A 26,672-nucleotide genomic window follows, 5' to 3' on the forward strand; every position below is an offset into this window, starting at 1 on the left:
AAATTGGACATGAGCCAACAATGTGTGCTTGCAGCCCAGAAAGCCTGTTGTATCCTGAGCTGCATAAAAAGAAGCATAGCCAACAGGTTGAGGGAGGTGATTATCCCCTTTACTCTGCTCTCATGAGACCCCATCTCAAGTACTGTGTTCAGCTCTAGAGTGCCCTGTACAAGAAAGACATGGACCTGCTTGAGTGAATCCAGAGGCAGGCCACAAATATGGCTCCAGAGGGCTGGAGCACCTCTCCTGTGAAGAAAGGCTGAGAGAGTTGATTTGATTTGGCCTGAAGAAGAGAAGGCTCTGGGGAAACCTTATTGTTGCCTTTCAATACTTAAAGGGGGCTTAAAAGAAAGATGGAGAGAGCCTTTGTACCAGGGCCTGTAGTGACTGCACAAGGTTTGGTAATGGTTTTAAACTGAAAGAGAGTAGATTTAGATTGGACACATGGAAGAATTTTTTTACAGTGAGGGTGGTGAGACACTGGAACAGGTTGCCCAGAGAGGTTGTGGATGTCCCACCACTGGAAGTGTTCAAGGCCAGGTTGGGTGGGGCTTTGAGCAACGTGATGTAATGAAAGATGTTCCTGCCATGTCAGGGGTCCTGGATTAGATGATCTATAAAAGGTCCCTTCCAACCCAAACCATTCTATGATTCTATTACCAATAGGGTATTTGGTTTTTTTAAGCCTCTGTTGGCAGGAACAGAATAGAGTAGTTTACCATTGTTGCTACACAACAATGATAAAATAGAAATAGTTTTGCAAGTGTTTCTCTGCCCCCCTTTCCTGGGCTGACAGAATAACCTTAATTTGCTGCATTACTGTCTACCAGCTCAAAATAAGGATTCTTCATTCTACGCAGAAGGTAGAGAGAGCCCAACCAATACATCATCTTTATCAGTGCTGTATCTTGTTAAATTTGTGCATGTTCTAATTTTAACTTGTAAAACAGCCTGGCAATTACTGGGATGACTTATGTTGTTCATTATGAATAAATAACTGAATAATTTTGAAGCCAAGATATTTTTTACTACAGATGCCACAGACATGATCTTTCCCTGTTGTTTTCCTAGTACTCGTGTCCAGTTTTAATCTCAAAAAGCTAAAAATCATGTAAGACAGCCATACAGGGTACTTTCTTTGCTTTCTCTGCTTTCTATTTTAATTCTCCTGTTGTCTTTGTGTTCAGAAGAGTTAGCCAGAATATTCTGAAAGAAATACGTATACTGTATATTATGCAGTATAATAACATAACTCTTTCATATGATCGATGTTTAGCAGAGGTATACAAATTTCAGCAAGGTCTGCAAAACCAAGAATGGTCTGAGCATGTTCAGAGAGAAAAGACATATTTTTCCAATCCAAATGAATGCTACAAACAATTCAATTTAATGACAATGTTGCAGAAGGTTTTAATTGAAATACAGAACAAAAGCTGAAACAAAGCTTTCTGAAGAACTGTACTGGCTAATCTCAGGTCATCATTCATTCTTCTTCCAGATAAAGAACTTACATCACTGCTCCATTTACTCTACTTATTGCACAGAAAAAGACAAAACCAACCAAACAAAAATCCAAAACAAAAAACCAAGCAGCAATCCTTCCTCTGAAATTCTTATATCTCAGATATATTTAGTAAAGTAGTTGAGAAGCAAAATGTGAGGTGTTGAAATATGGAAGTGGGTGTTTCCAAGGCACTACAATATTCCCTGAAGTTGCTGGTATCTTTTTGGAGCTAACCAATTTATTTTTCAATTTTTTAAAATTGTTAACAACTTGAAGGTAAAAAGAATGTTGAGAATGCACTCAATCTGATAGATGGCTTAGTTTGTATAAATTGTTTCTGCCTTTGAAAACTGTGAAGTTTTGGATAGATTACAATTAGGAAAGAATTTAGGTATATTGAATATAAGAATTAACTATTTTTTAAAAATTAATTTTAGCTTAATCTGTAATAAATCTATATATACATACATACTGTTTTTCCCCAAAATTAAAGAGGGAACAGACTGGAAGATGTCAGCAGACAAGAATGGGAGATTTAATTCATTCCTAGACACACAGTTGTCTAATGGATAACTTCAGGAAGCACAGTAAAAGAATTCTTCAACCACACTTATTCTGAACGTAATTTATTCTTAAATTTTCGGTGAGAAAAGGACCTGTGTGACTCAAGAGACCAGTGTTGCAGCATATTCTGCGATTATTATGTAAGTAGAATAAGGTGGTAATGTGTCGGTATAATTACCATCAAATCACATTTAAGTTAATAATTAAGTTGATGGTTAAGTTTTCAGTAGCCTCTAAACATTGTAACTGGCACAACTGTGCTATTTCAGAGACTCAAAAAATTAGGTACACGTAAATCTCAAACCACACACACACACAAAATCCTTTGGCAGCACCAAGGAATATTTTCCTGACTATTTGGCAATGATTAGAAAGGACCAAAAGCACAGTGAATATGTATGTAATTAAAAATATTCTAGCTTTAAACCAAAAAGATATTATAATCTGCTGTTGTAACCTGAACAATCAGAGTTTATCATCAATGGATTAATGTGTTTATATTTTGCTTGAATATTAATGTAGACAGCAAGATTGTAGATGTTTTTTATTACTATCCTGTGAAATACACTACCCTCCTTCATGAGATCTTCAACTTTCTTGTCTGTTGACATGATTATTTTCTTTTCTCCTGTATAATCTGGATCTTCTGGATATAACTCATCTCCTGGGGGCAGAAAAAAAGTTTTAGTTATACATTGCCTACCTTATTTTTCAGCCTTTTGATTGAGTGACCGTAGCAATTTTTAAGTATTTATCAGGACATGAAACTCAGTGGAATGTATTTCACAATACAAAAGGAAATTCCCTCTAAGCATCTTCAGATTTAAAGACAGAGCTGTAAACTTCTGAAGTATCTGTCAGTGATGTTGCCGTGCCCATTCAAGGTGTTGATTTGAATGTTCAAGTGTTCCTGGTAATACTAATATGCTATAATCACAGCCTGGTCAGATATAAGTTTATATAATAGGTGGAGAACAAGACAAATGCTTTTCCAAGTGTATAAAGATAGGCTACAAATAGGACTAAGAATAGAAACTGTTACTTCATTCTGTTCTGTTGAAGAAAACAGTGTTTTGCCATATCCATGTAAATGTGTGTTACTCTTGTGCAAGAATCCTAATATACCACAAATACAGAAATTCAAGAGGTCAATAGTGACCAAAAAAAAACCCAACACCCCCCAAACCAGGAGAAAGCGTAATGAAAAGCAAACTAAAGAAGCCAAAAAAAAAAAAAATAGTAGATGCAGATTTTCTTAAGGAGAAGGCAAAAATGTACATCATATGAAATGAGAGTAGAAAGGGCAGGAGGCAAATGAATTAGTGTATCTTTTTAGATCACTGCCCTATCACTACAGTTTTGAAGACTGATACTGCAGCTGTGCTTGATCCACTTGCGCTTATGAAGACAAACAGGTAACTGAAGTAAATGAGAATTCCCACTGAAAAGGACTAAGCAAGAGGAGTTCTAATACAACCTTCAGATTAAAAAAAAAGGTGAAATGCTGGAAATTCTTCATAAATACACATATTAATGGCAACAATATGAGACAATGAGATTATAAGTACAGAAATAACTATGCTGTCTTGCAGTATCTTGTCTCTGACAGTAGCCATTATCAACTATGTCAAAGGAAGCCAAACAGTAGAAAAAGCATGCGGTAACTTTGACTTAAAATAATGTTTTCTTTACAGTTATAGACAGTTTTATGTCATGTGGCTTGAGTATGTATTAGTTGCAAAGTTTAATATTTAAAAGAACCTTCATCTGTTTTCGTACCTGGCAATAGCTGAATGTAGCCATCTGAAGCTGTCAACATCACAGGCATCCAGCGCTCACATCCCTCTAGAGCTCGATCAGAGCTGAACTTGTGTAACTCACGGAGTGAAGAGAAGTTGCACAGTCTACACAATTCATAGAACTGAGGTGGACCAAACCATATTTCTTGAGATTTCAAGTGTTCAATGGCTTCTGGAGGTGATGACCACTATAAGATGAAAACAAGCCCTGAAATAATAATTACATCAGCAGATAGAAAGTATCAATAACTTTAAAAGCCATTAGCAAGGAAGTCTTTACAGAAAAAGAGCTGGAAATAGTCCAAATTTTCTGAAACAATAAAGCCCATGAATAAACTATCCAAAATAACAACAAATTTTTAAAAAATTGGAAAAAAATCATAAGCAATTGATAAAATTTATTCTTTTTCCTATAAAAAGAAATAAACTTTAATTTTGCAAGTAGGCATGCCATGTTTGGAAACTAAAACTGAGACTTGTTTTAGGGGCCTGACTAAAAGTCTACTGAAACCTACAGAAAACCTTAAACTCAATGTGAACTCAGTTAACAGAGGTTGCTACTGATGCTTCAAGAATTAAAAGTGCCTCTAAACATCTGCTTCCTATACCCATTGTTTTCAGAGCATGAACACGCAGCTATTCATGCTTAAACATAAGCTTGGTGGCTCATGGCCTAGATAGGTTGCTTGTCGCTGGGTAAAAAAACTGGCTGGATGGCTGAGCCCAGGGAGTTGTGGTGAATGGAGCTAAATCCAGTTGGCAACCAGGACCAAGAGGTGTTCCCCAGGGCTCAGTTTTGGGGCCAGACTTGTCTAATTTCTTTATCAATGGCCTGGATGAGGGGATTGAGTGTGCCCTCAGTAAGTTTGCAGATGACACCAAATAGGGTGGGATTGTTGATCTGCTTGAGGGTAGGAAGGCTCTGCAGGGGGACCTGGACAGGCTAGATTGATGGGCCAAGGCCAAGTGCCGGGTCCTGCACTTTGGTTACAACAACCCCTTGCAACGTTACAGGCCTGGGGGAGAGTGGCTGGAAAGCTGCCCAGTGAGAAAAGACCTGGGGGTGCTGGCTGACAGCTGGCTGAACATGAGCCAGCAGCATGCCCAGGTAGCCAAGAAGGCCAACAGCATCTGGGCTTGTATCAGCAATAGCATGGCCAACAGGAGCAGGGAAGTGATCGTGCCCCTGTACTTGGCACTGGTGAGGCTGCACCTTGAATATTGTGGTCAGTTTTGGGCCCTTCAACACAAGAAGGACATGCAGGTGCTGGAGCGTGTCCAGAGAAGGGCAGTGAAGGGTCTGGAGAACAAGTCTTGTAAAGAGCAGCTGAGGGAACCGCAGTTGTTCAGTCTGGAGAAGGGGAGGCTGAGGGGAGACCTTATCGCTCTCTACAACTACCTGAAAGGAGGTTGTAGCGAGGTGGGTGTTGGTCTCTTCTCCCAAGTTATTAGCAATAGAACGAGAGGAAATGGCCTCAAGCTGCATCAGGGGAGGTTTAGATTGGACATTAGGAAAAATGTCTGTACTGAAAGAGCGGTCAGACATTGGAACAGGCTGCCCAGAGGTGGTGGAGTCTCCATCCTTGGAGGTATTTAAAGGACATGTAGACATGGCACTTCAGGGCATGGTTCAGGAGGCATGGTAGTGTTGGGTTAACAGTTGGACGTTATGATCCTAGATGTCTTTTCCAACCATAATGATTCCATGATTTTATATATCGTGGTGTTCTGTGTGTTTAAACCATTAGTAATCTTCATTTCATCCCACATGTTGAATTTGGTAATATAAATGTGTGCATAAGCATTTGCAGTAGATTTATGCTGTTACTAACAAAACTACAACAAACATGAACTCTTTTGAATATAATATCTCAGGCACTTTTAAATTTATGTAGCAAGATCTGTTAAAAAAAATAATCTAGAAACATCATTAATACCAAAATCATTAGGTAAACTTTTACAGAACTGCCTGTTTTCTCACCTACTTCTAACTTGCTTTTGAACTTCTCAAAATTCTAGAATAACTTAGACCTTAATGTACCTGACCCTGAGCTGCTTTATGTTTTTGACTCTCTTACTCCTCCAATTAAAAAAAATGTAAAAAATCAGTATAGCTCCAAAAATTGTTTTAATAATATAATGTTTCAGTAAGTTTGTATGTTACTTAAAATATTCCAAATAACTGCAAAAGACATGGATTACTAGCAGCTCTTGCAGCCCTAGAACACCCTGCACATACCACATGGATCTCTCCAAACATGCTGAATGTTAAGGGTGTAACGGCAATACTCCATTGATACTGCACAAATGAATGTCATCCACCTTTGAAAGATACAGTAATTCAAGGTGAAAATGAACTGACGTGATACACATCCTATGTCATTGTCCTGGTTTCGGCTAGGATAGAATTAATTTTCTTCCTAGTAGCTGCTATAGTGCTGTCATTTGGATTTAGTGTGAGAATGTCAATAACACAGATGTTTTAGTTGTTGCTGAGCAGTGCTCACACTAGTCAAGGACTTTTCAGCTTCCCATCCTCTCCCAGGTGCACAGGAAGCCGGGAGGGGGCAGAGCCAGGACAGCTGACCCAAACTGGCCAGAGGGATAGTCCATACCATATGACATCATGCTCAGTATATAAACTGGGGGGGAGCTGGCCAGGGAGCAGCAATCGCTGCTTGGGGACTGGCTGGGCATCAGTTGGTGGCTGGTAAGCAACTGCATTGTGCGTCACTTGTTTTGTATATTCCTTCATCATTATTATTTTCCTTTGCTGTCCTATTAAACTGTCTTTATCCCAGCCCATGAATTATCTCACTTTTACTCTTCTGATTCTCTCCCTGATCCCACCTGGGAGGGGAGGAGGGTCAGCGAGTGGTTGTGTGGGGCTCAGTTGGGACTGCGGTTAAACCACGACAGCCATTAAACTTGATGTAAAAGGACCGTGAAAAAAACAACCCTTTCAGCCAGCAGTTAGAGCTGCACGTTTGACTAAAGGGGGCCGCGGCACTGGCCGATTGGAAGGAGAGCTATACAAGGGAGAAGATTGCCACGAAGATGAAAACTCCCTTCCCTTTCCACACATCTGAAGGGAGCGTTATCGGGACGGGGAGGGAGCCGGGCCCTTGGGCGACTCTCTGGCCGCCCTTCCCGCTGGGCTATACTGGCAGCCGGCGGGGGCTCGGCGGCTCCTCGGCGGGGAGGGAGGGGAAGGGAAGGCAGGGCAGAAGCGGCGCCCTTCGTGCTCCCGCCACCGAGTGCCCAGGCGCCTTCTCCCACGCCAGCGCTGCGGCGGGGCCTTACCGTGACGGCTGTCACCTCGCGATTATCCTGCGAGGTGTGGGGCGGTCGCGTCTCCAGGCAGCACAGGTAGAAAGCCGTGTCATAGCGCCGGCCGCCGCGGCCGGCCCTGCCGACAGGGGTCAGCCAGTTACTCCACTCCTGCAGCGCCCAAATGTTGGGGACGCAGCCCAGGTGCCGGCAGAGCTGCAAGAAGCAGGCCGGGTCCTCCTGCACCCGGCGCCGCCACTCGCCCAGCTCGGCAGCGGGGGGCAGGCGCTCCGCTGGCAGCGGGGGGGCCGGGCCGCTGCCTGCCGCCGGCCCGCGCCCTGGCACCAGCAGCAGGATTCCCGCCTCCTCGAAGGTTTCTCTGACAGCGCAGATGCGGAAGGCGACTTCCCCAGGCAGCGGCGAGCCCAGCGGCTGCCGGTCGGTGGCGAAAAGCGGGGCCCGGCTGCTGCCGAGAGGCGGCGGCCTCACAGCACCCAGCCCGCACTGAGGCGAGGCGGGCAGCAACCCCAGCCACTCCGCGGAGAAGTCCGCCGCTTCCACCAGACCCCCTGGGAAGACGTGGGAGCTGGGCATAAAGCCGCTGCAGGCGCTCCGCTGCAGCAGCAGCACCTCGTAGTCAAAGGGGCCGAGCGGGGAGCGCGGCGGCCGTGCCGGCGTCCCCGCTGCGAGCAGCAGCGTCGCCGCTTCCCTCCAGTGCCGCAGCCGCGAGTTCATCCCGAGGGGTGGAGGAGGAGGAGGCTGAGGCCGCGATCGCGTTGCGGGGCCGGCCGGGCGCCACCGCCGCCTGGGCTCCCGGAGGAGCCACTGCAACCCGAGGCACCGGCGGGAAAGCCTGGCCCTCCCAGGGACGTGGTGGGCTGGAGGCCTGCCAGAGGCGGTCAGTAATGCCTCAGTCCCGATCAGCCTTAAGCCGGTAAGTGGTGTCCCCAGAGGGCAAAAGCTTAAGGTAATACAGAGGGTTTACAGGCACGGGGCGAATGGCTGAGAGAAACGAGGCGGTGACTTTCAATTTACTTGAAAAACTATGGCTTGGAGTAGTTCACACTCCCCGAGGTTTTACAGCACTCGCTGAGTGTATTTACAGCAGGACAAGATGTAAATGGTGAACACTGTTGGACTGCAACGTCTTCCCGAGTACTGCTGAAGGGGCTGTAGTTACAGCCGTAGAAACGAGCCCGGGGTCAGGGGCCGGGGACTCGGATTTGGCATTGTAATGCTGCTGCTGACCTGCCAGCTGGCCTCACAGAAATCTCCTTATCTCAATTCCACATCAAGACGTGTTGATAACACAAATAATTTTAGGTCTTTAATTAAACATGTCATGTTCCAAGTTGTTTGAATTTGTTCTAGCAGGCTTCAAGGGGACAAGTACGTAGAATTTTAATTAATGTTTTATTACAGAGCTCTCCTGTTCTGAGGCTTTTAAGTACGTTTTTACCTGGGGGGAAAAAAAATCTAGTCAGGCAAGATAGCAAAACCTTGAAGAAGTCCTTTGAACGGACATTGCACTTTAGGAAATACTTTATTTTGTTAGTTTGACATTCGATTTTGATTTCTCAGTTATAGATTGGTGTTCTGAATTTGTAAGGAGTTTAAGCAGAAGGAAGCTGATGACACAAGTTGAGAAATTTTGTAAGAATATTTGCATGTAACATGGAGAATCCTCCTCCTATTCATAATCCTTCTCTTGCTAGATTCCATTTGGCAAATACCCACATACCTACACATGCCTCTGAAAACTTCTCCATTTTATTTTCTATTTCAGCATGTACTTAATGCCTGTGAGGTGTGGCTCACCGTAACTGAAATGATGCTTAGAGGCAATTAAACCAGTGGGATGCTGGAATATGTCAATTGACAAAACCAGAAAATGCAGTCAAGGTCTACACAGACACAGCTGGGACATAAGTTCGTCCTGATGCAAGGCTGCAGTCAGCAGAGAATAGGTCAGCCAGCCAGCTGATTATACTGAAAGTGGGGCAGAACGCCAGCTACAGTATAGCCAGGCAATATACAAGTCTGCCCTCCCTCTCCTTTTCTTCCTTGTGACCAAACATACAAGCAAAACCAGGACATCTTGTAACTCTAGCCTCCTTTTTTGTACCAATTTAATCATCATTGCTCATCAGTGATTACTGTCTTAGGCAATAGAAGGATAAGGTCCACTAATGTGCCTGTTTCCTATTAGAAGGCATTTTGAAGCTAAAATCGTGTTTACCTCGTATTTGTTTGCCTTTTGCACTCTTTGTCCAGTTACCTATTTTATTGTGTTAAGGATACATCTTGTCAGAACCTGCTTTGCCTAAAAGCTGCTTTACTGGTGAAATATTAATAAACTACTGCAGTTTTCAAGATTTAATGTCCAATGAGCTTGATGGCTGATCAAAAAGATTTACGGTCCATTATGTCAGATCATTTCAGCATAAAGGCATTTTAAGTAGAAAGTACTCACATACCAATAACGAACAGCGTCATATTCAAATAATTTATAATACCAACACATAGACAGAACTGTCCTACTATGCAGAAATGCAGAGTCTGATATCTGTGGAATGTTATTTCAGAACATCTGTAGGAAAATCTGATAATTCAGAACATTGCAGATTATATTGTTAAGTTTCTAAATGGGGTGGTTTTATATTTTTCACCTAGTGCACTGTAAATTCTCACAACTCCTAATATGTACAGCAGGAATACCCTGGAAAACAATTCCTCTGGTTTCACTGGTGTCCACTGGTATTAAACTTAGCAGATCTAATTTCATAGGCATTCTTGCATAGCAGGGTGGAAATTGAATGTGTGGCTGGCATATACACTGCTGTTTGCACGCAGACTGTTGGTAGAGAAATAGTTCTGTGGTTATAGCATTGCTCATGGCTGTTCTCAGTATCTGAAGCAATGAGTCCTTTGGGACCAAAGCCAGACAAGTACAGGTTAAGGCAAAAATTATTCTCGAGTCCAGTCGCTGCGTTTTTCCACACAGTCCTGGAGTATGTAAATAGATTATTCACTGTATAGTTTTCCAAACATTGTGTCCAAAATGTGAATAAAAGTCAAATTAAGGTTTATGATTATAGCACCATTATATAGATTGACTAACAATGGAAATAAAAAATACAGCTACCTTCATACAAAACCATATTCCAACAAATGAAAGCAGATCAGAAAGCTAGGTTACAGGTAGTATCAACAACTGGAAATGTTCTACTTCCAACAGACACATAATGGGTCATGTCTTACGCAAACAGAAATTATGGTTCTAATTCTGCAGTTTTTAATTACATTAATAGTCTTCACACATGTGATTTCTCACTAAACTGAGTAGTGGTGGTTTATATGAGCAATGGTTCAGATCCCTTCCTCTAAGACCAGGACTCAAATGTGTATTTATATATAAGGTTACACATGCAATTAGCATATTAGATTAAGTTGCTAAGGGCATATCATGTTTGGTGTCTCAGGTACTCCTCAGTCATTTTATATGGTATAAATAGTTAAATATTTTCTTCAGCCTTCTCATTTCCACCTCTCTCTCTTGTTTTTCCCCTAAGGTTTATGCTATTTATATATAGATTCTTCAAGATCATACAGAGTAATTACATTTGAAATTTGAATTTTTTTTTCCTTGAGACAATTATACCTGGATGTATGACCTGACTTTACTATTCTTACAAAAATCCTGTGATTTTTTAAGTCATGTTTTGGGCTAAGTAATTCCTTAATGCTGTGAGACATCAATGAGTTTGACTGTATGTGTTCATTGAACATTTGTGCATGTGAGATTTGACTGATCATAGACTTCAGTGGGGTTTCTTTAATGCATAGTGGAAAACTGACCAAAATAACAGACCACACATTTAATCTATGATTGTGACTTCCATTTCTGTGCACTTGAAGTAGAACTAGCTTTTAGGGATTTGTTAGTTTATTTGGTGGAAGTGTTATTAGTAATTATATGATAAATAATGTCACCCAATACAGTGTAAATAAAAGAAACATACAGTTCAATCAAACAAAACAAAACAACCCACCCGACCCTGCGGAGGCTAGGGAAGTCAATTTCTGACTCTTAGGAAAACCACAGTAGATATTTTGACAAAATTACTGGAGCTAAGCAATACACATAATTGTTTTTGCTACCTAGCCTCTGTGGGTGACAGATTTTCAGAGATACTGTAATTTTATTTGTATTTGCCTACATGGCTTCTAGTCACATTGCTTCAGCATGAAATGCTTGTGCTTGACTGTATGAGAAGGTGCAGAAGAGCCTTCATGCTGGTTAAATGCCATGTCACATTTCACCTTTCCCTAGGTTTAAGCAGTGGTAACTGATGAAGCTACATCTCCAGCTGTATCCCAGTACTGCAGCAGCAAGCTGTCAGGATGGATGACAGAATCCAGCCTTCTGGGACCAATATCTTCCAATAGAAAGTCCCTTGTAGTGTGAAACAGAGATCAGGGTTGTCTTTTGTAAAACTGATATCGACATGTAGCAAATCAATATATTTTTACTCTTATTCTGTATTCAGTTAATTGGAAAATGGGTAGTCAGTTCCACTCAGGGATATTTTATCTTCTTTGCCCCACTGGATATATGACACTGTCTTCTCACAGAGAAGCTATACCTTAACATTGTGATGCTCTTATTTTTAACAGAAAGCATACTTTGCTAACAAAAAGATGAAGACATATTTACATCCATCCATCTCCTTCCTTTTCTTGTCGTTCCCTTAACACATGCAGATAATTTTGTATGAAAGACATTCTTTTCTAAGGCCGTTCTTATTGTATGCTTACTATAGCAAATGCTGCTCACGTGTAGGCTACTATTTTGTCCAGATCTCTTCCTGCATTAAAAGACTTACATAATCGTATTGAGAGAAAGCACTTAGAGATCTATAATCCACTGTTCTTACTGAATGACTTTTACGTAATGAAAATCTGTGAAGGGTAAATATGTCGACTAGGAGTTCCATTAGCACTTAAATATAAAGGTATTTCTGGAAAACGTGCATAACCAACACAAACAGTGTAAGAAAAGGAAGCCCATAACCAATCCTTTCAGACTACAGAAAATAAGCACGTGTTTAATTTTTAATCCAAAAGCTAATGACACCAGTCGGTTAATCCATTTTTAAATAATTGCATTCATGTTAAAATATTTTCATATTTACATTAAGAATTTTGAAACTAATTTTATTTCATATTCATAATGCTGAAGTTTGATGTTACATTGTTTGCATCATAAGCAGAATCACTTTAAATATGGTTGTGTTCATTTTGTTAGTAAACTAAACAGCATAAAGGGTTTTCATGCTGATAGACTGGAAGTGCTGGAATAAAATTACAAATTGCTGCATTTAACGGACTCAGTTCTGATAGTTTGATACATCTGTTGATCATTGTTGCTATCAATACCACAGGACCAAATTTCATGCTCCTTAGGTTGTGGCTATCTTTTGCTAAAGTAAACGCAAGCTTTTCTGGCTGAAAGGGGACAGAGTTTCATCCTAACAAGCGATGATCTGATCTGTTAGTTTAGTTTAGCATGTTCTCTAGTCTTCAGTTGCCCACGCCAATGATTCTGTACTTTACTCAACAACACTGAACAAGCAGTGCTGAAGGCAACATCATCCCTGTTATCCTAAATATTATTGTAGCTGTTTTCTAATGCAGAGATTCCTTGACTTCTCGGCCTGCTGATTCCCTTGCAGTATAAATGAAGATATATCACTATGTTCAACTTCAGGAACTTGAGAAGGGTACATTTGTGTAAAGAAAAATGTAAGGAGAGGGCTTAGCATGTTACTTTATTCGTGTGGTTGAAATAGGAACTTTTTGTTTAGAAGAGCTTACTGACAAGCTGTACTAATATTCCAGTTTTTGTTTGGGTTTAATTACTGCTGCAAGCCAACCAGTAAGTTATAAGAACATACTTTATTTTAAGTTAAATAAATAGTGACAGTAACAAGTTCAAATTATTCAAAGTGTAGAAAATACCACCCATGCACAGGCAAAACCAGTGTAATTCAAGTCAGGAATAAGATTTTAGTATACAGTAAATTTAATGTGTGTATCCTGTGAATAAAGACAAAAGAACTGAACAACATTGAAATTAAGCAATGACCATCATCTTTTGTACTGAAAACACAATAACATTCTCATTCACTGATCAGCGTGAGAGTATTTGCATTTTCATGGTGTTATTTAAATATAGTCTATTTTGAAGTTTGACTTCCTATTTTTCACTTACAAAAATAGCATTTCCGGCCTCCTTCCAGTTGCATTCCAGTGTGGGGGGAAAAATGAAGACTGCAAATCCACGTCTCTTTATTTCTTAATTTAAAAGAAACATCAGTACTTTTGGGCAATGGTGGTTTCATCTTGTTTTGATTTTGTGCGCTGTCATGCCTGAACTGTCCCACTGTGTGAACACTTTTATCAAGTGTAGGAAATTAATGGCAGGAATGTTGTCCCTTTAGATGGTGCCAATCCTCTGTTAGAATTCTACTTCATCTTTTAATTTCAGATAGCCTAAATATAACGATACAGATTTTTAGGTATAAACTAATGATTAATAAATCTGCAGCCAGCTTTCTCTTAAGATTTGAAAAGACATCGTTTTTCCAGGGTTCAATTCTTTAAATACTAATTGTGTGCATATTCATTATGAATCAAGACTTACATAATTATGGACTACTTACATGAATTCTTTGAGTCCTGTATCAAAAAATCCAAACTGAAAAAAATGCAATGGACTGAAAATCGACAATATACCAAGTCACTGAGTCTTGCTTCTGAAGATGAGATTCACTATTCTTAAAAATTCTTCTACACAACTAACCGTGGCTAAACAATACACCCACTTCAGGATACAAGATAATGAATGCCAGAGGTGTTGCCATTTACTTATCCACCAGAAATGTGACTTGTATTACTTGCGTTTTCAGAACACATGGTTAAAAGACCTGATTTCAAAAGGAACATGGAGTTTTCAAGAAGCACAGAATAGAGTCCAACTTCTCATCTACCTTCCTGTGAACTAAGGAGAGTGCAAAGAGTGAAAATACCCACTAATCCGTAGTGACTAGTGGTGACAATCCAAATACGTACATTCTCCTGCAGCTTTTGCTGTATTTTCCATAAATATGTTTACTCAATCTGACTGTGAAGGAGATCTCACTTAAATCAACACACAGCAATTACACCTTCTCGAGACAGAAACAGTAGCACCGATAAATACAGGCTTGACTTTGTTAGTGCTGCCAGGGATCTCTACAAACCTAGATTAACTATGTATAAAACACATCCTATGGAGTGAGCGAAATACAATAGAAAGGAATGTGGAGTCATCTTATAAAGCTGTGAATTTCCATGAGACTGGAGCCAGACTGGATCAATGTGCAGAATTCACATTATCCTTCAATGTAATGGTAGTCTGTAGCCTTTAATTCAAGCCTCCACTTACTATTTTTCCCCACCTGTTTTTTTTCTTGCCTACAAGTGACCAGATTTGAATTTGTCATGCACTTTTTCTCCCCAAATCCAGTTCTCTTAAAGAATAAACTGTTTGCTGTAGTCTTCCAAAGTATGTTTAGTTTTTCACTCAAAAATATTAGCTGTTTATGAGTATTGGCAACATAATTTTATTTAACAGGCATGAAGACTGTTGCCTAGTAACTTCACAAAACATGTCTGATTGTTACTTTTTGATGTGTCCATAGCAATCAATGCAGAAGAATAAAAATTTATTAAACCCCCAGTACTACAGGGTCTTTATATTTACCTGTGGAGTGCGCCTCATACACCTATGGCACTATAAAGTATGTACCAAGCATTCTTGAAAGGATAGTATGTGTTCACAGTAAAAGAACATATTTATGTAAGTTACATAATAAATACCATAATACAGAGGTCCTTTTACAAAACATAGAGCTTCTCTATCAAGTTAGTGTCTGTCCCCCCAGTTTTACATTTAAACGTTGACAATTTAATAGGGAAGCACTGCAAAGTTTTACACTGGTCTTGCACTTACCTCCCAAAATTGCAGTGTATCAAGTTGGACTAATCCTACAGGCTTCCTGTTTGCTAGATGATTAATCAGACATGAAATGAGAGATGAAACTGAGGCACGTTTTTAGCTTTGTCTAGATTTCTGCAAAGAATTCAGAAGCTTGCAGAAATGTGACTACACATATACAGGGATCAATCCTTCCTTGCATGTCAACAATAATCTCTTTGGATTAGAAAGGTCTGCTTTAACTCGACATCACTTTTGTCAAAATCTATTTAAAAATTACTGCTTCTGCTGCAGATAGATTAATTGCTGCTTCTCATAGTTAATTGTGAAGTGCAAACTGTTTGCTTTGACAGAAAGAAAAATTCAAACCAGTGGCAAGAATCAGCCTTTCTGCAGGGGAAGACAAAACCAGGCTAAATGTGGATGAGAACCATGAGGCTTGCTAGTATTTTTCTAAATATGCAACCCTCCCTTTTTTCTCTCTGGATTTGGAAAGCCATTATTCATTTACGTGTGGTCTGCCAACCCTTGCAACTGGGTTCTAGACAGTCTAGTCTAAATCAACAAACAGTATTTGGTATCAAACATGGCTTATTCGTTTTCTCCATCCTCCTCCACACCTCCCCACTCCCCAGCCATTAACTTGTCTAAAATAGAGGTTGTTTACATTCTTTTATAGGAGTTTTCATCCCTCCCCTTTTCCTCCACTGAAATAGCATTTTGGGTATTTGATGGAAAAACAAAACAAAAAAACCCCAATCCCCTGTATTCTATTCACTTTGTCAGACAAAACACCTGTGTTAGCCTCCAAATTTGTATTACTCCCAAATACTGTAAACAGTGACCAGCAGCAAACGCCAGAGGCTATTCAAGAACAAAAAATGCAGGCTTCTGAGAACAGTGATCTATTAATAGCAGACAAATCCCTGCTATAGCCAGTAGTGCTAATACCCTGGTAACTTCAGAGTTAACCATTACAAGTCCAGCAGATGAAGACATCCTATTCTGCTGGCTGATTTGCATCTCTTTTCTTCAAAAAGCAAGAAAGAACAAATCCCGCATTTTAGGATATTGAGACGCAAAAGTTTAGGTTTGTTTTTCCAAGTGCTAGGTTTAAGTTCTGAGCTCATCCAAGTGACCCGTTTTGAAATTAAAGGTGAGGTGTGACACGCTCCAACGAGAGACTGAAAGGGGGTGGCTCTTGCCAGAGCCTGCACCACCCTAAGAGAGTTTTACCACACACACTGCCAGGACAATAGCGATAATGAGCACAGCGGAGAAAATAATCCCAGCTAGGACTTTGCTGATATCACAGAAGGATTTGTTTTCCTCCACAGAGATCATGCCAATAGAAGAAGCGCCCACGCTGATGGTGGACTTCAGTTCAGCCCCTGGGTCTTGCTTAGCCTCTACTGTCCACTGGGGGACACTGACCTTCATTTCCATCTCGTACATCATCTCTCCTACCTGGTTGATTTCGTTCTCGAGGTCTTTCAAATCCACGACGTCTATATTGTGCTCGGCCTCGTACTTCATGTTCTGGATGCTCATCGCCCTGGCGGCCACGCCAGAGGTTCCCCCGCTCATGCCTGTCTGGATCAGGTGCTTTTTGGGGACATTTAGCGGGAACTCGTGGCCCAGCTCCAGGGCTCTCCTCATGTCAATCTCCAGGATCTCTAGGCACGTGGAGAAAATCACCCATAGCCTCTCAAACTCGGCTTTATCTTCCTTAGTCACGGTTTTGTCCTTTAGGACCGTGGTGAGTTTGTTCCTGTTGGCCACCGCTAGCTCTTGGGCTTTCTGCCGGGTTTTCTTGAGCTCCTCCCGCAGGTTCTGGGAGTCCGAGGTGCCGCCGATGGTCAGCACCATGTGCCGGTAGCAGGCAGTAACCTTGTTGAGCGCGTCCAGCAGCGCTTTGCACTCCTCTTTCATCATGGTCCCGGCGGCGGCGCGGGGCCGCCTCCCCGCCGTCCGGCCCTGCCGCCACTCCGCTCCGCTCACCGGCTGCCGGAGACCTGCCCGGGCCAGGCGCTACTAGCCCACATGGCAAGCGGTAGCCACTGGTCGCGCTTGCATTCAGCGCCTCCGGTACCCGCCTGCCCTCCCCGCCGGCTGCTCAGGCGGCGCCGACGCCTCCGGGAGCCCGGGCGGGCAGCGGGGAACGCCAGAGGGCAGGCGGCATTGCCTCCCGCCTGCTACTGCCGCGCTGTAGGCGAACAGCGGCGGCTGGCTCCGCACCGCGCTGACCGGCAGCCAGTGCTTCCAGCGGCGGTCGCCGCCTCTTGAAAGGCGCCGAACACCGAGGAGGGAGAAGGAAAAAAAAAAAAACAGGCGAAGGACAAAGCTGTGGGGAGTGAAAGGCGGGCAGCTGCCCTGCCGTGCCGTCCCGCCGCCACTCGGGTGGAACTGGCCCCGGCACGGTCACATGGCGCCGCCCGGGGAGCGCCGCGGTGGCGGGCGCCGCCCGGCCCGGCCCTATAAGGACTGGCAGGCTCCGCCTCTGCCGGCTGCGACCCCGCGGCGCCCGCCTGGCTCCTGCTCGCTCCCCGCCGGCGCCCGGCCATTGGTTTCCTGCGGCGCCGCCGCCGCGCCGGGCCCGCCCTGGATCCCGGTAGGGTTCAGCTGAGGCGTGGAGCGGCTGCGGGGGGGGGGGGGGGGTGTCGGGCGGGCGCCGGCGGCTCCCTGCGGCCGCGGAGGAACGGGGACGATGTTGTCGGTGTAAGTAGCGCTCCCACCTCGGGCGGCCCCGGCCCTGCGGCGGGAGGGTGGCTCCCCGCGGCGCCAGCGGGCGACCAGCTCTGGGGAGCGGTTTGGCCCGCCGCTGGGGTGGTCCCGGCGGTGCCTCCCCTTCCCCTCCACCCCCGCCCCGGTGTGACGGGGAGTGGGGGGTGGGGCGGCAGGGCGCGCGCGCCCTCGCGTGCCGCGCGGCGGGAGCGGCTCGGCCGCGGCCTGGGCTCCGCCGTGCCCTCCCCTGCCCTGCCCGCTCCCGCCGCACGGATGGGCGGCGCTTGTCAGTGTCCGCGGTCCCGCTGGCACCTGCCTCCCGTCCCGCTCCTTCACCGTGCTGAAGCGATAGGAACGTCCGAGAACGTTGTTGAACTTCGTTTAACCCCAGCTACGCGGGTTGTTTACGTGAGAGCAGTGCTGTCGGGCTCCCGCCGGACTTGGCGGTGCAGCGGGTGTCGCAGGCACCTCAGGGCGGTGCACGCCAGAGGACAACACGAGTCCTCTCCTCTTTCGCACGGGGCGTGTAAGGCGGCCGATGGGAGGTGCCGGTGTGGCATCCGGAATGCCTGCAGTTCGCTCGAGTCTAGCAGTCGTACGTCAGAACGCGCAGGGAACACGCCAGTGCCTCCCTAACAGACGCGATGCTTCACAGACCACTTCGTGATTGTGCTGGAGTACAGCGTCACGATTAGCGATGGGCACTAGGCCGTGTTCATATGTACACCTGAACCCTCTAGAAGAATGGAATCAATGATGTTGAGTGCTACGCAGTAAACTAAACTGTGTTGTCTCTGGCATGTGATGTGTCTTTGCCAAAATGGACTCCTAGAGAACTTGCTTGTCATAACATAACATGCTACTACAAATACCTCAATGTTTGTAGGTAACTGAGTGGTTTTCTGATGCTATAGTAACTTGAAAAAGATGTGAAGACATACTCCTGTGAGAAGGTGGAGCATGACCCTTCCCCATATCGTGCCAGCCGTGTAGTGTGGTGTGTGCTGTGAGCGAGGTAACTTGCTATGAGGAGCAGAGTCCAGGCAGACCAGCTTTTTGGTGCCGAGTCCAGCCTAAAGAGTCTTGTCTGGATTGTGTCCTTCTGGATCTTGGTAGCTTGGGCTCTTCTGTTTTTTGTTGTTCTGCCTTAGAATTAGGGCCAAAATTAAGCCACAAATAGCTTCTACTGCAGGTTGCCACCTGTGGAAGAAACTGCCTTCTGACTTGTAGATTGCCAGGTTACTGCAGAGTAGTGCTCTACCAACTATCAATTTGTATGTTGGTAGCCTAGAAGCAGCAAATCAATAATGCCTGTTTCCTTGTAGGAATAGAGAAACACAGGATGGTTTTCACCTGATAAGTGAAGTCTTAGAATTGCTTAATCATTGTCAGATGGAAAAGGGATTAGCTCTGGGTTTGAATCTGGAGTCCTAGGTGACTTGTATAATTTAGTTAGAAGTAAGCTTAACACTCATGTTTGTGTGTGTAGTAGCTGTGCTTAAAGTCTGCCACATATCACTAAAGTTACTGTTCATTGTGGCATGTCAGAATCTTGAAACTGCTTCTCTGAAAGTAGCTGGGAAGGGGAGGGAGAGGGGGTATTGTTTCACGAACTTGCGACTGCTTAAACCTGAAGGTGACAGCAGTTGTAATCTGTATCCGATAATGGCTAAATACACCTTGAGGTGTGTCATGTGGGAAGAAAGAGTCTGTTATTAGATTAGTTCTAAATTAAGTTCTGCTGCATTCAATTATCCAATACAGGTAGAATGTGGAAACTCTTAAAATTCAGCTGTAGTTTGTCAGACAGGCATGATGTTCTGAACATCCAAATCTTGATACTGCTTTCAAGCAAGAGGCTGACTAGCCAAAATATTGTCCTGGGAAAGCTATTCGGATGCTGGCTTCAGTTCCCTTGTGTTTTTCTGGGTGGTCTGTGCTGGGTCTGACCCTGCATAGTTTGCTTCTTTACAGACTTGCTGCTAGTCTTGGAGTTGATACCAGCCTTTTGCGATCTGCTGTGAACAGCGGTGGTCTGTAACACTGTAGTCAAGAAATGGCGTTACCGCCTGTGACCCACGCATCAGCAATACATTGTTCAGGCCCACTGCACCCTCGGCGCACAGTTTGGGGAGTTATACCACTGTCTTGCTTCAGTAACTAAAGGATCAAAATAACTGGCTTAAGTAAAACACTGTTCATCCATGTATTTCCTTAATTTTTGTTCCTCTCCTCCAAAAACGTGCACGTGCTGATAACCCTGCAAGCCTGAGGAGGTGCCCTTAAATATAGCTCACTAATATTTGGAGGAGCATCCTTGTTTGAGAAGCTGCTTTGGAAACTTTGCACTTTCTGTTAATGTTTTGCTCTAAGCATGTTCCTTGTAGTTGTTTACGTGGTTCACTGATCAGCGCACTCTGCACTCTGTTCCAGGGCTTGCTTGTGAATAGCTCTGGGCTCCCCATCTGAGAATTTAATGCAGCTTTAATAGTGGTAAGCCAAAGAATGAAAATTCTTTGCAGCTACTCTGGTGGATTTCTAAACCTGCAAGAACTGAGAATTGGGAATCTGGTCTGTATTGTGCTGTGAAGAAGAGAACGCAGCTTGTTCCTAATACTCGCTTAATGAGAAGTAAGCTTATCTCAAAAATCAGTGGAAATGACTTGATAAAAGTGGGAAGCTTGCCTGGTGAAGGATAAGCCACTCATGTTAAAACGTACTTTCTCTGGAGGAAAGAAGTAGTGACTGTGGAGGGTCAAGCCAGTATGTTCTTCAAGTCTGAGACAAATAAGAATGTGTCCACATCAAACTACAGTGCAAATACACTGCTAAAATACAAAGGGTGAACGTTCTTACTACTTTGTAAGAACGGGCTCAGTTGTGGAGTTCATAATGAAAAGTTGCATGAGGAACTGGTAGAAATGGGTCTGTGCAGTACTCACTCCCCTGTTGCTGGCAGGTGTTGTAGGGTCTCTAGGGGAGGTGTGTCTGAGAAGGGTGGGAGCAGTGGTAGGAGAGCCAGAGCTGTTAGGCCCAAAAAGGGCCTTGGGGAGTGTTGGGCAGAGACAAAACCAAAATCATGACATCCTATGCCAGCTCTTAACCCTTCACTGGAAGAAATGTGTGTCTGAAGGGGAGATTCTGAGAGAAAAGAGCAACTTCCTGCTGATCCTTCCTTCTCAGACCCTGTTCCATTGGTGTCAGACTGGTGGTCTGGGATCATAAACCTTAGTTTTATCTTGGTTGCTAGGAAGCCTTGAGCTGACTGATGCAAATTCACCACTCTATAATCTGATATTTCAGAGGTGTTCTGACATACTTCACTTTCACAAAATCAATACAAGCTGCAGCTGAACCTAAAAGGGGGAGGAACAGATTGTTTCCTCCTTTACTCTGTTGTGGTGAGCAAGGTGCACTGGAATATGTCTCAGCTCTTTTTCATAAGGTGCTCAGTGTTTGTATCTTAGGGTAGGGAGTAAGGTTTCTGGTGAGCTCAGAAACAGAGAAAGGATCTTTTTTTATTTTGAGATGAATGCTGATTTGATGGCTCAAGTCCAGATGGTAATCTTTGCCTGGAAGTGGGGTAAATATGAGGAGTAATGGTGCAGGTAAAATAGTGGCTGAAGTGGTAACTAGGCTTATTTGGACTGAGACTAGTTAAATTCTATTGTTAGATTCTTGTTTGCTTCAAGTGCTTTAAGATATGCTTAGCTTCAGCTGTTCTTGCTAACAAGTGGTGGTCTTAAAGGGGGGGGAAGCAGTCTTGTTTAAGAAAAAAAAGGTCATTTAGAACTGGGGAACAATTGCTTCCTCTCATTTTTTTTTTCTGCAGAGCTCTGTAGTTTGGTGTGATAAATACACATACAAACTATCAGAAAAATTGATGCCTGCTACTCTGACCTCAGTATCTTTTAGTTAATAAGTTGCTGCTTGTTCTGATTTTTCTCATTTTGAGCCTTTCAGCAAGTGGTATTCTGGTTACTGGTTTACTAAGCCTTACTTCTTACTGTTGTAGAGTCTGCAAGCTAAGATGAAATTGATGTTGTCATGTGAAGCTAAGGAGGAGTGAAACTTCACAGTATTACCATGCAAGTAAAATTCAGTGGATTTTTGCTGCTTGAACATGACATGCTAATGGATCTAGTCTTGAAGATTTTGGAGAACATGTCGTTCTGCTTCTTTGTAGCTGGACATTTTTGGAGATGACACTGATGTACTTGGTGTTATCATTCCAGTGTAATATCCTAACTTGCTTTCCTGAAGAGATTTCTGGTTACTGAATGAAGCTGCTAATTTTTACCAACTTTGGTAGCTGTTTACTGCCTTTGCTGTGCCAAAGTAATATTAAACTATGTTGGTTAGGCCTTTAATAGTGGTATAGCAGGACATTCAGAAGATGTCGTGCCTAATAGAGTTAATAGTTGTATAACTTGAATGTGGACATGTCATTGTGTTTGCATTGTTAATGGGAAGTTGTATCTTCTGCTTTCATGGGTGTTTTTCTGAGCTTCAAAGTGCTTACTAAAAGGAACCGAAACCTGATAGGTCTGTAAAAGGTACCTTGCTTGATAATCTCTAAAGGAAAACACTGTCAATGACAAAATAAATGGTCATAGTTAAATCCTACTCATTTTTTTTTTTTTTTCATTACCAAGGGTCATAAGACTTCATTTCCAGTGTTCTGGAGAAAACAGTGATGTGCTTGGATCCCATGGTATGTTTTCACTTTAGCTATCCCTTTGTACCATTAGTTGTATCATTAGAATTACCACTCTGCTCTTAATCTAGAGAGGATTTGGCTGTTTTAAGGTTATGATTATGGCTTTTAAAAACAGTAACACAATGCTTATTAGATTCTCTAATCAGCCAGCTTCTGTTTTCCAGCAATTTGAGCTATTTCTGTTTTACAGACACAAAGCCACACAGTTAAGTGATTCTATTTAAACCTTTTATGTAACATTAGTACTTGTGTATTGCTTTACAGCTCAGCATGATAGAATTTAATAAACTTCATAGTGATTATGGCTTATGACAATTTTTAGTGGCCTTTCTGTTAAGCATTAAACAGTTCTGGTAATGTATATAAGGCTTTGTAGATTTCCTGGTTTTGTAATGTTAGTAAATCTAAAGCTGTGCAAGGTGCAACTAGAAGAATAAGTCTGTATTCCCCCTGATGCCCATGCCTTCCCCCTCCCCCCCAAGTTAAATTAGGTTGAAGTTGGATGTTGTTTTCTGCCAACAAACTCTCAGTGGAGTGTTCTAATGCGTTCCTATAACTACAGCAATGCATTAGCCAGTATTTTCAGATGCATTTAACTTTTGGGGTGGAAGGAAATTGACTTAATGACAAAAATGCCTGAGCCAAAATTTGAGGAAGCTTTAACATACTCTTTTGATTCTGTAGCCTTAATCTATTTAAATTTAGTGTAAAGTCCTTTGTTCTTCTGTAATGAAACTGTAGATAGTTTATACACCCACACTTCTGTCTCTGAAGAATGCTGTGGATAGGTGAAGGAGGCCTGAGTGAATATAGTAACTTAACTATTTCAGTTAAGTATTCTACCCATTCTTTTTCATGCCGCATTTTAATCGGATATGATAGATACCCACTAATGTAGCTCTGAGCAGATGCGGGGGTAAGGGGGAGAGAAAAGGGAAGGAAATTCAGAATTGTGATTCTCAAAACAGTACTAATTTGGCTAGTTGTGGTTATTTCCTGCTGTGTGGGAACATGTGTGTGGTGCGGAGTTCAGAGTTTGCAGTCTGCTTCTGCTCATGGTGGGTGACAAATACTCCTATGAACTAAAGTTTCAGCTTCCTTCTTGGGGTGCAGCATTTTGATGGCATCTTAGGTGCATCACAGTAGCTAAAGTGCCAGAATTCCATGTTTGAATGCAGTTTCATTCCATTTCTTGCTGGAGCTCTCAAGTGTGGTTCAACCTTGTCAGTAGTCCGGTAGTAAAAGAATCTACATGGCTGCCGCTAAGTGTTTTAAAACTAGTTATTTGTGGTGTGTAACTCGTGAACCAGGAACTGAAGAGTATAATTTCAAGCTCTTCTCATGATGATCTGTCAACTGAAAAGATTCTTAAAGTATTCTAGTTGCTTGTGGTTTTTTTCAGGGGCAGAAAATTATTTAAGAGCTACATCAGTTGTATAGACAGCAAGCTTCATAAGGTCATGTTTTCTGTGGGAGCTCACCTCCTCCCATAAGTCTCTTCTACCTGTTTTGCCAGGGAATTAAATGTTGTTCTTAATTTCTTTCTGGACACAACTTATCAGTCTCTTTTTTTTGATGGTGAAATATGGGTCTCTGGATGAGGAGGATTTGTGTAATGTGTTCTCCTTCCTGTAATAGGAAGGGGGAGAGTCTTTGGTCTTAAAGATTTGTTAAGCTGAAGAAGTGGCAACTTAGCTATAGCAATTGGAAATGCTTGTGCACTGCAGTTTTGTCTCTGCAGTCTCATGCTTGGTTGCTGCCTTGTGTCAATGTGCTCTTTTCCCTGACACAGTACATGGCACGCTAATATTTTCTCCATCACTGTCTTGGGGAGGGTCATAGCAGTCTCATCGACCACTTAACCAGATGTTGAACATGAATTCACCAAATAAAAAGGCAGATGAAGGTGCCTCAGTGGGCCAGCTACACTAATAAAAGCTTTATTTGGAAAGTGCCTTTAGAGACGATATAATCTAGCCTCACTCTGTCCATTATAATCTCTAGTAGAGATTTGTCTAACAGGTTCTTAAAGATTTACAACATGATAGCTTTGCCGAGCAATCTAAAGCATGGCTTTATCTTCCCTTCTGAAAGGTGTCTCTGATCTGTAATCTGAGTCTGGTTTTTTTGGCTAAGGTCTATTTCTTTTACTGATATGGAAAAAATGCCCTTCACTGAGAGATTGATCATCTCAGGAAAGAAATTCTTACCTGTTTCATGCAGTTCCTTCAGCATAAAAAACACCTTTGCATTTCATGTTTTGGATCCTGCTTCCAGGACTTTTGCCTTTCTCACTTCAGAGTCTCCTCCAGTCTGTTCATCTCCTCTGAAGTGCAGCACCCAAAAGAGGATGTAGGACTCCAAGCTAAGTCTTGCCATGGCAGACTCTTTTGCAGGCTGCACATATGTGTACATATAGCCATTTGGTGCTTGACTTATGAATCAGTGACAACTTATTATATATAATGTTTGGACTGTAATCTGCAGTCATTTAAGATCTTACTCAGAATTGTGGCCTTGCCAGTTGTTCAATAGGCAGGGTTGGTTTTTTTGTAGTTAACTAATCCTGCATTTTAAGATCTGTTGTAGCCCTGATATTCTATAGATCAGTGAGTTATCTGTGTTCCTGCAGCAGACCTGCCATGGAGCTTGTGTTGTCTTTTCTCCTTCCCCTACCACTGGCTGAGGAAGCCTGCAGCTTGAACTGGGATTGCAGCTGCCTGCCAGGAAGTGTTTATAGCAATCATCAGCTGTGGAATTACTGGTGATAATCCTGTTTATCAAGGCACTGTGGTAGGACAAATCTTGTGCAAAGCTGTACTACTTCTAGGTTTGAAGTAATGTAATTACTGATCTTGGCTAGTCTTTTGAAGGTGTCAGTAAGCAAACATTTTTGTCCCCTTGGAGTAAGCAAACTTCAGATCTGTGCTCCAAACAACAATGTTTTGGGACTGCTGAATTAGCCTTCTTTCATGGAAGCTCTTAGTTTTATTGTATGTTTTGAAAGTGGATGAACCATTTTATCTGGAACTTAACAACTCTGAGGCAGTTATCTTCTGCTGCCAAACTTCAGTGGTTTAGGCTGAGGTTGTCCAAGCTGGAGGTAACTGGTGATAACTTTATAGTGGAAATGGTTTACCGCTTTAGCTGATCATGTTTGTGTTTAGCTCTCCTTGTGCCCAGTTATAAGGAGGGACCAGACTGTAGATCATCTAACAAACTATGGATCAGTTAACAGTATAGCTGAAACTGCAAGGCTATCTAAAAATCTGTGGGAGTTGGGTGTAGGTTCTTCTCATGTGTTAAACTGCCATACAATGGTTTCATGCCACTTCCATGATCTATGGAGAAAGGCATTTTTTGTACCAGTAGAGTATTAGGTAGTAAGATATTCAAGTGCTACAAAAAAGGCATAAGAAGCTCACACTGAGCAAATAATACGCTAGGAATAATTCTACATTTGAGAAAACAGGGGAATGCTGATTGTGGAAGGGCGACTTGCTCAAATTCTGCTGCTGTTCTCACCCTCTCCTAAGACACGTAGCTGAAATTGCATGAGGAAACTATGCAGCTTCTGTTGATTGGTGAGGGGAAAAGACATAGAACAGGGTAGTTAATTAAGCACTTGTAAGCCTGTTAATCTCAATTCTTCTGAATAAAATAATTCTTAAGTTAGTCCAGATGGGACCTATTAAGGTTTTTTCAGCTCTTATTTCTAGGATGTATCATAGATTTTTATGGAGAATTAGAATTGAGGAAGCAAGCAGTTGAGGGTCTAGTGCCTCTGGAGATCATCTTTTCCCTGTGACACACCTAGTGATAGCTTTTTCTAATGCCTACGGGTTGGGGTTTCTGTCTTCAGTCAATCTTTTGCTCACTGTTTTGCCAAATGTTCTGCATCAGCCTGACCTCAGATCACTGAGACTTTTTCCATGGAGGTAGAGATGACCACAAATGATGCATTTCACAGTGACTTTTTAATTATGACATGGATCTTCATATCGCCTTGGGGTGGTACTTTCCATGAAAAGTTGAGGATTGCCTTACACA

The 26,672-nt window shown here is 42.7% G+C and overlaps 3 protein-coding genes across 7 annotated transcripts in view; 1 reads left to right on the forward strand and 2 right to left on the reverse strand.

The window, feature by feature from the left end:
• Positions 1–1,364: 1,364 nt before the first annotated feature.
• NUDT19 (nudix hydrolase 19) lies at positions 1,365–7,919 on the reverse strand. The gene is made up of 3 exons (XM_075101444.1): positions 7,171–7,919; positions 3,848–4,055; positions 1,365–2,732 (listed from the first exon to the last, which is right to left on the reverse strand). The coding sequence occupies exons 1-3, from the start codon at positions 7,870–7,872 to the stop codon at positions 2,506–2,508; spliced, it is 1,137 nt and encodes a 378-aa protein (XP_074957545.1). The 5' UTR covers positions 7,873–7,919; the 3' UTR covers positions 1,365–2,505.
• Positions 7,920–8,047: 128 nt separating this feature from the next.
• The window catches only part of ANKRD27 (ankyrin repeat domain 27), a 57,788-nt gene continuing 39,163 nt past the window's right edge, over positions 8,048–26,672 (forward strand). The window contains exons 1-2 of one of the 5 annotated variants that reach the window (XM_075101442.1): positions 17,707–17,789; positions 22,558–22,616. Coding sequence is in view for 1 of the 5 variants with exons in the window: in XM_075101439.1 (XP_074957540.1) it covers positions 18,779–18,788 (10 nt within the window). In the remaining 4 variants the exon portion in view is untranslated. Of the gene's footprint in view, positions 8,072–17,691; positions 17,790–18,717; positions 18,789–18,892; positions 18,918–22,557; positions 22,617–26,672 lie in introns of those variants that run through there. The other 4 variants (XM_075101441.1, XM_075101443.1, XM_075101439.1 and 1 more) reach the window with 4 other exon arrangements.
• Positions 13,077–17,560, reverse strand: RGS9BP (regulator of G protein signaling 9 binding protein). The gene has a single exon (XM_075101445.1). The coding sequence runs from the start codon at positions 17,111–17,113 to the stop codon at positions 16,400–16,402; it is 714 nt and encodes a 237-aa protein (XP_074957546.1). The 5' UTR covers positions 17,114–17,560; the 3' UTR covers positions 13,077–16,399.

The sequence above is a fragment of the Phalacrocorax aristotelis genome, chromosome 8 (genome assembly GCF_949628215.1).
Source record: "Phalacrocorax aristotelis chromosome 8, bGulAri2.1, whole genome shotgun sequence".
NCBI lineage: Eukaryota > Metazoa > Chordata > Aves > Suliformes > Phalacrocoracidae > Phalacrocorax > Phalacrocorax aristotelis.